The 14,518-nt window shown below is 48.7% G+C and overlaps 1 protein-coding gene across 5 annotated transcripts in view; it reads right to left on the bottom strand.

Moving 5' to 3' along the window:
* Window positions 1-14,518, bottom strand: part of STRADA (STE20 related adaptor alpha) — a 189,016-nt gene that overhangs the window by 130,264 nt on the left and 44,234 nt on the right. For all 5 annotated transcript variants that reach the window (XM_086923811.1, XM_086923809.1, XM_086923807.1 and 2 more), the window contains 2 exons: window positions 10,042-10,144; window positions 8,780-8,901 (listed from right to left, as the gene is read on the bottom strand). In XM_086923811.1, the coding sequence (XP_086779937.1) occupies window positions 8,780-8,901; window positions 10,042-10,093 (174 nt within the window). In that variant the 5' untranslated portion in view covers window positions 10,094-10,144. The remainder of the gene's footprint in view (window positions 1-8,779; window positions 8,902-10,041; window positions 10,145-14,518) is intronic.

Here is a 14,518-nt window from a genome sequence, read left to right as displayed (position 1 = left end):
GGCGAAGGAGAACAGCAAAGGCGACAGGGGGCAGCCCTGCCTGGTGCCTCGCTGTACACGGATAGGGTCCGAGAGAAGCATGCCAGTGCGGACGCGAACCGTGGGCCTACGGTATAATAGGCCAACCATGGGCTCATAGTCGTCTCCCAATTCGAATTTGTTCATGACTTCTCTCAGGTACGGCCATTCCACCGAGTCGAATGCTTTCTCCAGGTCTAACACCAGACATCCGGCGTGTGGCCATTGACGTGTGGCGTATTCCTGAATGTGAAATAAGCGGCGTATGTTATAGGAGGTATGGCGAGACGGCACAAAGCCATTTTGATCATGATGTACTAAAGTGGGCACCAGAGGGGCCAGTCTGTGTGCTAGCGTGGAGGCGAGGATTTTATAGTCTGTATTTAGGAGGGCCAGGGGACGGTAGGAACCCAGGCACTTGCCATCTCTGCCAGGCTTAAGCACAGATATGAGGGTGGCCTCATTGAGAGTCAGGGGAAGAGAAAAGTCATCCGTAGCCGCAGCATACATCCTTAAAAGTTGTGGAATGAGGATGTCAGAGCCAGCCTTGTAGAATTCGGCGGCCAAGCCATCCGGGCCTGGAGACTTGCCATTCGAAAGGATGTAAATAGTGTCTCGGAGTTCCTCGGGATCAAGTGGTGCTCCGAGGTCATCCTGTTGCGCAGTTATCAAAGTTGGCAATTTTAAAGGCGAAAGATATTCGGCTATGTCAGGCAGTGGGATACGTAGCCGGGAGTTGTTTAGTTCTGTGTAGTGTTCTATGAACGCTTCGTGAATTTGGCGTTGCGTGTAAAGTAATCGGCCTCCCTCCGTCTGAATCGCTGACACAGGTGGCATGCGAACCTCACGCGCGATCAGCCAGGTCAAAAGCTTGCCAGGTCGGTCGCCTTGGCGGTGTGTGCGAGCAGAGTGTGCTGCAAAATTAATGTGACGTAGACGCTCCATGAGGCGTCCGTGTTCTGCTGTGGCCTCCGTCAGGCGATCATTCGTATCCCCCGTTGTAGCTTGCTCATGTCCTAATAATTCAGTCTCCAATTGTGTCAGTTCGACCTCTAGTTGTCGCCGCATATATCCCTGTGTGCCTAGACAGTGTCCTCGGGTGACCACCTTAAATGCGTCCCACTCAACCTGAGGGGGAAGACGCTGTGTCAGTGTTGAGCTCAAATTACAGTGCCGTTTGTGTGAGTAGGGAGTCGCAGAAGGACTCATCAAGCAGAAGGTCAGGTTGAAGGCGCCAAGTTGGTACAGGTGAGCGTGGATTTTCCCATGCAATTGTTAGAGTGTGGGGATTGTGGTCCGAATGTGTACGGCCCATGTTTTGTGTGTCCGTGACTAATGGGAGAAGATCAGGGGTAACCATGAATCGGTCCAAACGCACATGTAAAGTATGCGCACCCGACCAGTAGGAGTAGGTCCGCGTGGTCGGATATCGCGTCCTCCATGCGTCGTGGAGGTCCCACTGTGTGGCCCAGTTGGTTAGGGTTTTCATGAAGGCATGTGCCGGGGCGCTGGCAGGAGGTGCGGAAGATCTGTCTAGGTTGACGTCTAGGACGCAGTTATAATCACCCCCCAGGATCCACAGGACCTCGTGCCAAGACGCCAGCGCTGCAGAAAGGCGAGTGAAAAAGGGGCTCTGATCAGCGTTCGGGAAGTATAGCGAGGCTAGCACTACTGAGTGTCCATAGAGTCTGCCCCGGACTATTACATATCTACCCTCGGTGTCTATCTGTGTATCCATGACCGCCCACGGGGTACCAGGCCGGATCAAAGGAGGAATATTCAGTGGCATACAACTGGCCTCTCCATCTGCGGCGCAGCGCATGAACCTCTGTCTTATTTAACCCCTTCCATGCTGATGACGGAACCGCTCCGTCATCAGCTACAGTTGAGCTGTGCTGATGACGGAGCGGTTCCGTCATGGCCCGGCCGCGGCTGCGCGGCGCTGATTTCGCGCCTGCGCGGGCGTTCTAAAGAGCGGGGCGGGTCATGACGGAACCGCTCCGTCACCAGCACAGCTCAACTGTAGCTGGTGACGGAGCGGTTCTGTCACCAGCATGCGGCGGCCTTTAGCGCTGCGGCGGAATAGCCGCCGCAGCGAAGGGGTTAAGTGTGTTTCCTGGAATTTGTGACGTTTCAAGTAAGAGTAAATCTGGTAACGCCTAGATGGTGTGTGCATACCTCTAACATTCCACTTACACATCTTAATTTCAGCCATGATCGTCTGCAATGTAAGAAACACCCCCTCTACATACAGTCCGTCCCTTAGGCGTAAATCCCCACCGAACACATGGCATCCCTCCATTGCTCAGATCAGGTAACGACACCCACATGGAAGATGAACCCAAGCAATATCCGGGGGTGGGATAAAAAGCACATAGTTCAAACAATGTAAAACAATAACAAATACCAAAAAGGTCGGCTTTGCAACATGTCGCCGTCCAAACACTCTATTGAGTTAAGAAAATGTGACTAAGCTAAGGGGTGGTAAGTGGTCGGCATCAATGACAACGGTATAATATAGTTCACAATGAGGAAAACAGAAGAAGGATCAGGGAGGGGGGCTCACCACCCACCCTAGGATGTTGAGAGTTCGCCACAGCTAGCGGGTGTTCCGGGAGGCAACCCGCACGGTAGGGCAGGAGAGTATGTCCACATATAGTGGCATGGTGCAGAAAAGGCAGTGTAAAGGCACCAGGCAATGGTTAATGATAGTCATAAATCGCTGCTTAGGATGCAGTTCCAGCAGGGAAAAAAAGGTCTCAGTGTCATTGAACCAGCGTATGTGGTGATAGCAATGGGTTACTCACTGCGTCTCCATCGACGTTAGGGCCCGCAGAGCAAGGGGGTCCTACCCGTGCTCCGGTCCAGCGCGTCCTATATGGGCCACGAGGTGTCAAGCCTCGTCAGTGAGGCCATTCATCATGAAATGTCGAGCTCAACGATTGGCGAATAAGAAGTGGGGGGGGGGGTCTCCTCAGATCTGTAGGTCCGCCGCCTGCGGCGTGATGTCAGCGGATTGCTGAGAGTCTGGTAAGCCATAGATTGCTTCATCATCGCTGGGGAAGGCTCGTGGGCTGGCATGAAGCATAGAGGATGGCGCTGGGGAGCTGCTGATCTCCGATACTTTGCGTAGTGCATCCCGCTGTTCCTGCAGGATTTGATCCGCTGGGGGAACATGATGTGCTCTTTCTACCACGAAATGAGGCGACAACACACCTTCCGGTAGTTGGCCCCGCAGCCAGTCCTCTACATGTCCCGTGGGGTCGGCCCCCTCCCATTTTTCCGGTATTCCAACCAGTCTTATGTTATTTCGTCTTGCCCGACCTTCCGCGTCCTCCGCCCGTTCTTCCAGGAATTCCACCCTGTTCAGAAGGTCACGGATATGTTTCTCCAATTGACTCACTCGGGGCTCGACATCAGCTACCGAGCCTCCCAGCGTCGTGGTGCGATCTTGCAATATTTTATGATCAGCCTTGAGATGAGTCAAGTCTATTGCCACAGTGTCTATCTTGGCTTCCAGGGAGGTGAGAGTCTGTTGTAGAGACGTTTCTAGACGTTCCATCACGGCAAGCACATTGTCCAATTTTGCAGTCACAGCGTCAGTCGCCATCTTGGGCGGCGATTTGGTTTGCTTCCCCTTGAGCGATGTACCACCTGTGCCTGTGCGTGTCCTCACTCCTCCAGACATGGGCAAGACTTGGCGCTAAAGCGTCCTTTATGTTAGGGGCAAGCAGTTGTATAGTAGATAGCCGGTGTGGTTGCGTGGCCAGGATGGTAGGCCGCCAATCTCCGGGAGGACCACCAGTCCGTGTCTTGGGGTAGAGCACTATGGCAGTGCCGTCGAAGGTCCACCACTAACTGTTCAGGGGTCAGGTGAATGGAGAATGAAGCTCACAAAAGGGCTAGGAGTGGCTGCATAACAGGCAGGCAGCGCAGTTCACTCATCCATAGAGCACGGCTTTGCAAATGGCGGCTCGCGTGTCTCTTAGTCTCTCACTGCACTCAGGGTCGTCCATCTGACCGGCGTTGCTCCTTCAGACGAGTGGGAGGAGGGGGATCTCGCCTCTGCAGTTTCGCGGAGGCCTGAGTCCAAGGCGGCCTCCCGCGCTCTATCGGCAGTGTAGTACGTGGGCCACGAGGTGTGGGGCCACCACACAGGCGCCCAGCACTAGCAGGGATTGCTTCACGCCAACTGTCCTGTGGAAGTCTGTGGGTTAACGTAGGGGTAGTATCGGTGGTGGAACCATGTGGGCATAGGAGGCATCCAGGCGTCGTTGTCGGAGTGGCGCAAAGTGGGCCCCGGGCCTGTCGCAACCGTCAAGTCCTCGGCCTCGCGTAGTTGGGTGTGCCGGGGCGGGAGTCACCCGATGCGGCTGCAGACGCTCAGGCTCCATCGGTGCGGTTCCCGGTGTGTGAACAGCCGGAAACTCGGCCAGGTTGTCGGCGGGTGGTTTCTCCCGGTCTGCCCACAGCCGTGGACTGTTCAGGATATTAGTAGCGGAGAAACGGCCTCGGTAGGGGAGCTTAGGTCGGAGCTCTACCCGTGTGCGTCCGTCGCCATCGCGTGCCAAGCCACGCCCCATATTGAAGGCATCATGGCTCATATTCAAAGAGACTCACTCTAACTCATGTCAAGATATGCACACAAGTAATTGCGAATGGTGGAGCTAGTACAATTCTTGATTTTAGGCAGGTATCACTGCGCCTAATGAATAGTCTTGCAGATATGTAGAGGCGTCAGGGATAATTTCAAAATGGTCTCTAAAGTGATTTTTTAACAGGCAGCTCAAACCCAGGAGTATAAGATTCCATGTAATTGAGTGGAACACGGACCGAAGCCCCCAAACTCACAGCAGACCTAAAGTAGCCCTTCACCTTCATCGACCCAAGACACCATGGGATGGTAGTGCCGGTGTCCTAATGCTGGGGACATAGTTAAATCCGCTGACCCCATGGAATATCATCGTGCAGCGCCAACGCAGGTCATTCAATGGAGTGAAACGGGCCCTTAGAGATCTTGGTGTGAAGTATATGATGTTGTTTCCGGCACGCCTAAAGGTCATCGATGGGCAAAAGACGTACTCCTTTGATTCACCAGAAGAGGCGAGTGACTGGCTGGAGGGATGGGGGAGCGTGGGCCGCCGGGGCAGTTCGTAACGCCAGTCTCAACACAATAAGGACCAGGGGCACTACCCTCTCACAGGACCTTCCTCGGACGGGACATTCTCCTCTGAAGTGATAGACCTGAGTGGCATGGCTTGCGAGGGGCCTGGACAATGAAGGTTGGAGAGCGCCGGGCCTCCCAACGTTTGGGGGGGCTAGGACTGCAGTTCTGGGGTGGACTGCGAATTTGGTGGCCTTGAACTATTGCTGAGCCACTTGATTGTCTTTCAGAGACTCCGGCGCAGGGTTTACAGGTAGGGGTGACGTGAGGGGGTTTGTCTTGCTGAATTTTCCATGGGGGGGGGGGGGGGGAGGGGGGGTTGGATACTCCGTTTCTACATCCGAACTTCTTTGGCGGCTGTAGCCTCGTGTTCCCTGATTTAGTTGTTGTGGGGTTATGGGGCGACAGGCACTCTGCGTATTACGATGGTGGGTGGTTGGGGGCCCACTGAGCAGGGAGGCAGGGTGGGGGGTGTGTGGGAGGGGTTGTTGTGGGTATGTTTTTGTTTTGCTCCAGGTGCGTGGATAAGGCAGCTATGGTGGGTGGTCCCTGGGCTTCAGCAGGAGTTTGACGAGGATCCGACGCACGTTAGTACACTGCTCTTTAAAGGGTGATCATTCAAAACTGAGAATTTGGTCATGGAATGTGAATGGGCTGGGCAATAAAATAAAGCGCACACTAATCCTGCAATATTTGAAACGCCACGGCCCGGACATAGTTCTCCTACAGGAGACACACCTGTGGGGTAATACTTGTAAAAGCACTGGACAGGTTCAGGTACAAGCTATTGGCTCACTCCGGGTTTTCGTCAGGCTCTAGGGGGGGTGGGAATTCTGGTCCGCACGGCCTTCCCACTTATTGTCACTTGTAAATGGGAGGAGGCATCGGGATGTTTGGCGACACTGGCGGCCACATGGGAGGGCCGTGCAATACTGATGATCTCAGTGTTCCCATCTGGCGGAGCTTCAAGGGGGTACATTGCTACTAGGGGGTGACACTAACGCGGTGATGCACTCAGATCTGGACCGCTCGGGGGAGGGACAGGGCCACAGGGGCGAGGCGGGCTTAAGTGGTTCCACCTCTACATTGGGCCTCACAGACATTTGGTGGGCACATCACCCAACGCAAAGGCAGTACACTTTTTACTTGGCCCGACATGGATCCTTTCCCAGGATAGACCATTTCTTTGCCAGAGTGGATCAGGTGGGTGACTTTATGGACTCGTGTATCATGGCTAGGGGGATATCAGATCACTCGCCGGTGGAGGTCACTCTCAGGGGGGCGGCTATGACAAGATCGTGGATCGACACGTGGTGCCTAAAAGACGACTCTACTTCGAGGAAAATCAGGGCTCGGTTGAGTCCCAGATGATCATTTGGGAAGCATTTTAGACCGTCCTGCGCGGTCAGGCCCAGGCGATAATTGGCTTGAAAAAAAGGAAGAGGCGCTCCTAATGAGGCAGTTGGAGAGGGAGGTGGAGGAGTTGGAGAGAGGGGCTGGGGGGACCCCTTTGGCGGAGTAAGGTCATGAGTTGGCCCTTAAACAGCGAGAACTTCGGTCACTGGCAGAGGGTGAGGCGCGGGCCTATTCCCTTGCTGTGGGAGGAAATTCACTTAGCAGGTAAGTAGTCTTAATGGTATTTTTTCTTACTCAGTGTTGTATCCTGGATCCAGCACTGGTGTATCTCCTGTAAACAATTGAACAAAGGCGATTTTTAAGGAATATTTGCAAGTTTTCAAAATCGACACAAACTTTTCTTGTGAAAACCAGACAATGGATTCCTATGGAAGAAAATGGAGTTAACAGTAAATCACATTTATAGTTACTTTTCAGGTTCAGTGCTGGGCTGAAAGGTACAGCACTTGGGTCTCTCCTGATAACAGGTGAGTAAATCGGAATTTGTTGAACGACTGATTTTAGATGAATATTTTAAAGTTTCAAAACTCCACACTTCGAATAATTTCCAAGTGAAACCAGTCAATGTTACCCTATAGAAGAAAAGTGAGTTATTGGCTTTTGGGTAAGTACTCGACTGGCAGAGTTAAGGTTCTGGGCATAGACTCAGGGGTCTCCCAGGGTCAGGTAGGTACAGTTGTGGGCCAGTTGTGGGCCTCTGACCAGCTCTCGGGAATTCCGCTGTGTTCCGCTTACAGGATGTACCAGGAGCCTCTTGGCCCCCAAGGTCTCTCTGGAGCCAAGGGAACTTTATCCCCACCCCCCGCCCCCAACTAGTAGTGCGCCCAGAGACATTTGCGGAGTGGTGGAGGAAAGGTGCGTGCCCTCTAACAACTTCTCAACAATCCTGCTGTGTGGGACCTACTGGAGGTAACAGGAAGGGTGGTTGGCCCCCAAGGGCGTCCTCAGTGGCCAACTACCCCTCCCATTACCTGCATTAGGTCCCATACAGCAGGATTAATGAGTTCTGATAACAAGCCACGCCCCCTTTCACCACCACTCAGCAATCACACCTTCCGGAACGCTCTTGATGGGGGGGATGAAGTTCCTGTCGCTGGTGAGGGTCCTAAGGGGCCAACTAGACGACCAGTTACCATCAGTAAACCCCACACAGTGGGATTGCTGAGAGGTCGTCAGAGGACACAACCCCTTTCTCCACCACTCTGCAAACAGCCTCCTGACTTACTACTATTTGGGGATGAAGTCCCCTTGCCTCTTGAGGGTCCCAGGGGGCCAACTAGCCCTCCTGTTACCTCCAGTAAGCCCCACACAGCTGGATTGCTGAGGGGTGGTCATAGACAATGTCCCCATTCTCCACCACCCTGCGAACGCACCTTCTGGCACACTGCTGCTTTGGGGATGAAATCCACTTTAGTCCTGAGGCTCTCAGGACGCAAGGGGATCTCATCGCTTCCCTGCCCCAGCAGTGCGCCGAGAGGCGCGTTTGCAGCGTGTTAGAAAAAGGGGTGTTGCCTTAGACCATCTCTCAGCAATCCCACTGTGTGGGGATTACTGGAGTCAACAGGTGGGCTAGTAGGCCCCAAGGACCCTCAGGAGTGAAGGGAACTTCACCCCCCCAACCAACAGCGCACCAAGTGGTATGTTTGCAGAATAGTGGTGAGAGGGGGCGGGGCCTCCAGGAAGTTGCCGGCTTCATTTTTATTTTAAGGCGGATGGTGGGCGAGGGGGTGGGGGGTGGGGGGATGACTGTGTGGCCCCCTTTCCCTTAACCCTTTTGGGCTCCAGGGACCCCAACCCCCGGGGCCTCACCCTTTTTCATTTTTAAAAAAAAATAAAACAGTCAGGGAGGGCCCCCACCCCCCTTTCACAAGGCCGATAAATGACCGGGGGACCTTATCCCCTAGGGCTGGGCCTTTGTGTGTATTTTTTAAAGGGGAGGGGGGCCATGCGACATAACACTTTTTTTCAGTCACTATCTCCAAGTTAACGTGATTGAATCATAATAACACAATATCCACCTGGAGTTCATCAGAAGTTCTACTTGGTTGTGAGATGCAGCTCAATAGCCAGCTGTTCAGCACACAAAGTACTAGCATACTCAAAGAAGCATAAGTTAGCAATGGCCATTTCTTAATGCACTCCCAGACATCTTGATCTAGAGTTTCACAGCTTGTAAGTTACCTGAAGGTAATTCACCATCTCATTGCTGCAAGACTCCAGGTTAATCCTACGTACAGTCACATACTCCCCAGTCGGCTTATACCTGCCCAGATTCACAGTCATTAACTCCTCAAACCCATGACCTGAAAAAACAGAGAAAAACTATAAGAAGTACAAAAGAGAGACATGCCTACGGTTTAATTCCTAGACTGCTTTTGGTCGTTCAATGTTACTACTTCAATAGAACAATGAAAGTATTAAACTCTTATGCACTTCATTATTCCCTTCCCTAAGGAACACTAATGATCTGCCTTCCTTCACTTGACCAAGGTATTTCACATCCCATTTTTCCGTTCTCACCGGAGCCTGTTAAGATTCATACTAAACAGTAGAATTTGTTGTAGGATTCAATAATAACACACAACACGTCAGAGTGGCATAAACTGTGGGTTTTCAGGTCTATTGGATCAAGGGTTGTTCGCTCCACTGAGTCTATTGTAGAATTGGTAATGTTGTCCAATCTTCGGACTTTACATTTCCTCACATTGATCATTTACCCAAGGACAGTGTGTGTACTATATGAATTTAGAACCTAAATAAGCTCATCACTCATGGGGAGGGCCACACTTCTAAGGCAGTCTACTAAAGGACTAAATCATGAGGCAAGTTTACTGAATAACATGGCAAAAATAAAATACAAGCAATGAGACGCCAGTAAAGAAACCAAATGCTTACTAAAATAGAGATTCTTAGTAAAGAAAACTACACGTCTGATACAAAGTAATATTCATCAACAATTAATGCCTGTCTTGCAAAACACCATTTTATTAATATCTCCTTCTCAAACTCACAGAATAAAGCAGTCAGCGTGAAAGTTGGGATCTATTTTTATTGCATACATGGAGAGCCATCCAAGTTTTATAGAAAACATGTCGCGAAAGTCTGTATTATCTTTATGATTTATAAATAATTATACCTGCTCTTGTTTAGCATCTGATCTGTCTGTTATTATACTGTCCTTTACTTACAAATAGTTTTGTTGCGAGTAAGACCCATTCATGCCATTCCATGAGATGCCTACTCCATACACTTTAACTTTTCAAGGCTTGCTATTACCATGGTGGAGTGCAAAAGTCACATCCTAGAGTCGATTATTTTGCTGATCTTAAATGCTACCATAATTACAGTTGCAAAGATTTCCAAACAGTATCCATATGAACCACTTAGATTTGGGGACTGAACCATCGGAATGTTGAGAAGAAATGTACAGAATGCATTATTACCTATGATGGTGAGTAGGTCATAACAGTTACTCTCTGGCAAGAAGGTGCTCATGGCGTCCCTTCTCGGGGAGGCATCTACAGATTCCAAAGCTTCTTCATTGGTCTGGAAAGGTGAAGGAGAGTAAAAGCACAAGATAGTCACAAGATAGGAACCTTAACAAAATGGTGAGACCTGAAAATGGGCAGCAAGCATTGTAGCAAAAAATAAATAAATAAATAATAAGCACTTTAGGAGGCGGCATACAATATGATAGGCAATCTCCATTGATGCATTATGTTTGCAACAAGGAAGTGGAGCACGAGCAGTAGGTTTGTTGCTTTACTCAATTTTACAATAAAATGCAATCCAACTGTAAAAACGCACTGTATTGATACGCTATGCTCTCAACCAAACAGCTGGCTATGCACCCCACTCCATTTGATGAAATGTTGCTTGCAGCATTCGTTCGCATGTAGAAGCGCAGACGTGCAATATTTTGTGCGTTTATATAATGCACTGGCCACCGAAAACTGCACCCAAAACTCAAGCCAAGTGTGAAATTGTCAAAGCAATGAACTAGCAGTGCTGCACAAGTAGACATGAATGTGTATGCTGTATCTTAGGATTACAAATACTGAGGCATAACCGCTATAAGCAAAATAATGCATTCTCACAATAGCGGAGACATTTAAATTGCAAAATAAAACAAGATGTCCGGTTAATAGAGTCACACAACACTTTGCACCTCAAACACCTTCCACTAATTGGGGAGGTTTCCCAGTTGGGATATATATTTGTACATCGGAAGACTAAACTATCAAGGGGATGATAACATTTTGTACTGCATAGAGCAGAGGACCGGCTCCTCAAGCAAGGCCTGTTGAGCCTAGTCACAGGCGTTGACTCTGGACAGTGAAGATTCTTAGCTAATATTTTAACCTCGGATACTTCAAAGTTTTAGTTATCGGAGCATCAAAGTATCTTTCTGGACCGGAATCATCCATTGCAGTTTCTTATGTTCAGCAATCACCACTATAGACGAAGCACAGGAGGCCATTGACGTCGAGGAAAGCTGAGCTGCCAGCACATTACCCTCTGACATGGAAACAATATAGAGTAAAGATCATGGGAATATACTCGGACATGATTGCTAAACTATGGAGCAGTCTTCACGGTCCAAAAATAGAGGAAATAGAAATGGTCATTGGAAGAACAGATTTTTGGTTTGAATGAAAAACAACAAAAATCTTAAAAGTTGTGCCTATTATTTTTTCCCTTTTTTTGCAACCAACACTATCTTTACCATTAGCTAGACAAAGTATCTGAGCAGATGCTCTCATATCAGCTAATATTCCTACCCCTTTATTGCTTCTTATAGATGATGAGGTCTTGTAAAACTATCTGCATTTGAAAGCTTTTGTTGACAGGGGTTGGGGGTCGTAATTAAACATTTTAAATATTAAAGTGAAGCAAAAATGCCAACATCATAGATGATTGCTTTAATATCTCACTACTAGATAGCAAGTATTAATATAGAAAGGCACCACTATAGCATATTGAGGTCAACAAACAAGACAGAAAAAACAAGCAGCTTCAGTAAAAATGCCTTCTTCCTCCATACTTCTCCCAGTTAAGTATTATGCTAGGTTTGATTTTTTCTCTCTGGGCCAAATTCACTTTCTTCAAAAATTAAGAGTCATTGGGCAATCTTTGTGAATCTGACCCTTCTCATTTATGGTCTACATTTTTTAACTATATATTAGCTACAGGTATATTTGCTGAGTATTGTTTACTTTAGACTTTGTGGGTTACTTTTAAGGTCCTCACATGGCTAGGCTCTAGCTTCTTTCCCACATCCCAGCTCAACTCCCCATCTCCTCCATTTACCTTTTCCCTTCACTTTCATTCTATGTACTATGAAACTTGAGTAGGTTTAGTGTTTTCCTCTGAGACCTCATGGGCGCGCCCTAATAGAGTTTCCACAGTTACTATTCTACCGGCATTGGTATTCTCTATTGCTGCAGGTACTAGTGGACTACTGTGATGGGAAGCTACTCCTTTACTCTGGACAGACTTGCTCCCAGACATATCCGTCAGGAACTGAGAACTCTTAAAACAGCATAGTTGGTTTCAAATGCTATGCGTACAAAACAAAAAGCAAAACATTACGCCGTCTTAAAGATGACCATATTCTAACTGGTTTTATATATTTTTCCTTTGCTAATCGAATCTACTTTAAATTCAAGTTATTGCTATCCTAGTTTTCAGTTCTACAGTCTTCACATTTACAGTTAATTTGTACATTCTTGGTTATTCTTCAGCCTACATAACAGAGCTACAACCGAACCAAAGTACTTCTATAAGTGATCATCGTTTTCTGGTTGCTCCCATTTATTCTCTCAGGTAGCTGCTCTAGCCAGTATAGATTCCAAGACCGAGAGTGTGATGCAAAACAACGCTTGAAAACGTGTTTGCTCGAATGCACTCCTTCAAACCATTCCATCCCTTCGTATCTAGTCCACAGGGTTACAGAAACAGACTTCCTTTTCCCTTGGACTTCAGGATAAGGTGGTCTTTAAAGAAGAAAGACTTGCGGGAACGTGGCAACATTGCTGCTAAAAGAGGTTTCATATTCAAAACTGGCACTGCGTTTTCCTTCCCTACTCCATGGCTGAGCCTGCTGCCGCAAGACAGTAGCTTGCCCACATTCTACTATGGGGAGCGACAGCTGTAATAAATGTCAATTTGGTGGCTGCAATTTTTAGCTTTACTATCAAGGGTGCACAAGGACAGCTCCAATAGCATTATCAACTGCAATCAGTGGTCTGGTAGTGAGGAATTTAGGACTTCACTAGTTATCCATTCTAGGCAGTAATCAGGAAAGCCTTGAATTAATGCCAAAGAATAAACTGAATTTACAAGAGGAGGTACAGGCATGTAAAAAAGTATTTTGGAGCACTTGAAATCAAGCACATTGTTTGATTCTTTGGCTAGCCAGTATTCCCGGTCTTTGGAGCGGATCCTTTCACCCTACATTGGTAAATTCTACAAGTACACGACCATCTGAAAATAAGTTTGAATTTTCATGTATTAATGTCTATAACTCCTTAAATTCACAGAACCTAGATACATGAGCTCCTAACCAAAAGGTCATTACTTCATAAATGTGTAGACATCGCCAGATATGGAGAAAGGTGGCTGTACCAATTCGCTGGATTGTGCTTTAGTCTTGATAAACAAGCTTAATCCACAAGTTTTTCCCTGAACCTTCATATTATTCGTGGATGGTATGCCTACTTGGAAGGCCAACACAGCTCCTTCTACTAAGCATAGAAACAGCCATCTTACTGAGAACGATCTCAAGCTCTCAAAATTGGCCACAATGGAAAAGAGATGAGAACACTGGAATGCAAAGAGTCCCACTGAATACAGTGGAGTGGCTTGGGCCTGCAACTCTCGATCAGGACCATTAACAACTGGTATAGCCCTCAGCAGCTCACTATAAAAAAAGCAAACAAATCTATCCAAATAGGTAACCAATTTTATCCCCTCCTGGAGAGCGCAACACACAATGTAGCCTCCATATCCCCGACATCGCTTTCCTCACGAAAACCTGGACCAATACCAGCTGGAGCTCAGACATAGTCATCGCCCCTGCCAACCCCAGCGATTACAAGATCACCCATAAGGACCTCACCGACTGACCAGGAGGCAACATTGCCATCGCCCACAATAACTACCTCCACCTCACCACCCACCCGGATGACCCAACAACCATGGAACATCTCCACTTCCAGGTCGAGACCAACCCAAACACTAACCTCTGCGGCACCCTTGTCTACACAGACCTCCTGCCCCCCTCCTGCCCTTCACCGACTTCATCACACCCCAGGCCCTCGCATCTACCGATTACATCCTATTTGGAGACCTCAACTTCCACCTGGATAACCCCAATGACCAGAACACTGCATACCTTCTGGAGAACCTTGCCAACATCGGACTCAAGCAGCATGTCACCTCTCCGACCCATGCAGCAGGACACATGCTCGATCCCATCTTCTCCGCCAGTGAAAACATCACCTACAGTCACATCTCCAAATTCCTCAAGAACAACCACCACTGCATTCATTTCGCCTTCACCAAACCCACTGTACACCACCATACCCACCGCACCCACAAAGTAACTGGAACAAGATCACAGAAGAACAGATCACTGCCTCCCTCAGCACAACTACACAGTAGACATCCAACAACGCCAATATCGCAGAACGCAACCTCCACCAATGAATCTCAAACTATTCTGACAGGCTGGCGCCCCTCAATAAAGCACCCGGCAAGCAACACTCCAAGGAAGCCAGTTGGTTCCCTGGTGCCTTCCATGAGTCAAGACTCACATGTACACGGCTCGAAAAGAGATGGAGGAACAACAAAACTCTGGAAGGCCATGCAGCCTTCAAACTAGCCGCCATGGTACACCAACTCCACCTCCTCAAAACT

The sequence above is a fragment of the Lissotriton vulgaris genome, chromosome 5 (genome assembly GCF_964263255.1).
Source record: "Lissotriton vulgaris chromosome 5, aLisVul1.2, whole genome shotgun sequence".
Classification (NCBI taxonomy): domain Eukaryota; kingdom Metazoa; phylum Chordata; class Amphibia; order Caudata; family Salamandridae; genus Lissotriton; species Lissotriton vulgaris.
This window is presented reverse-complemented; position numbering and strand designations above follow the sequence as displayed.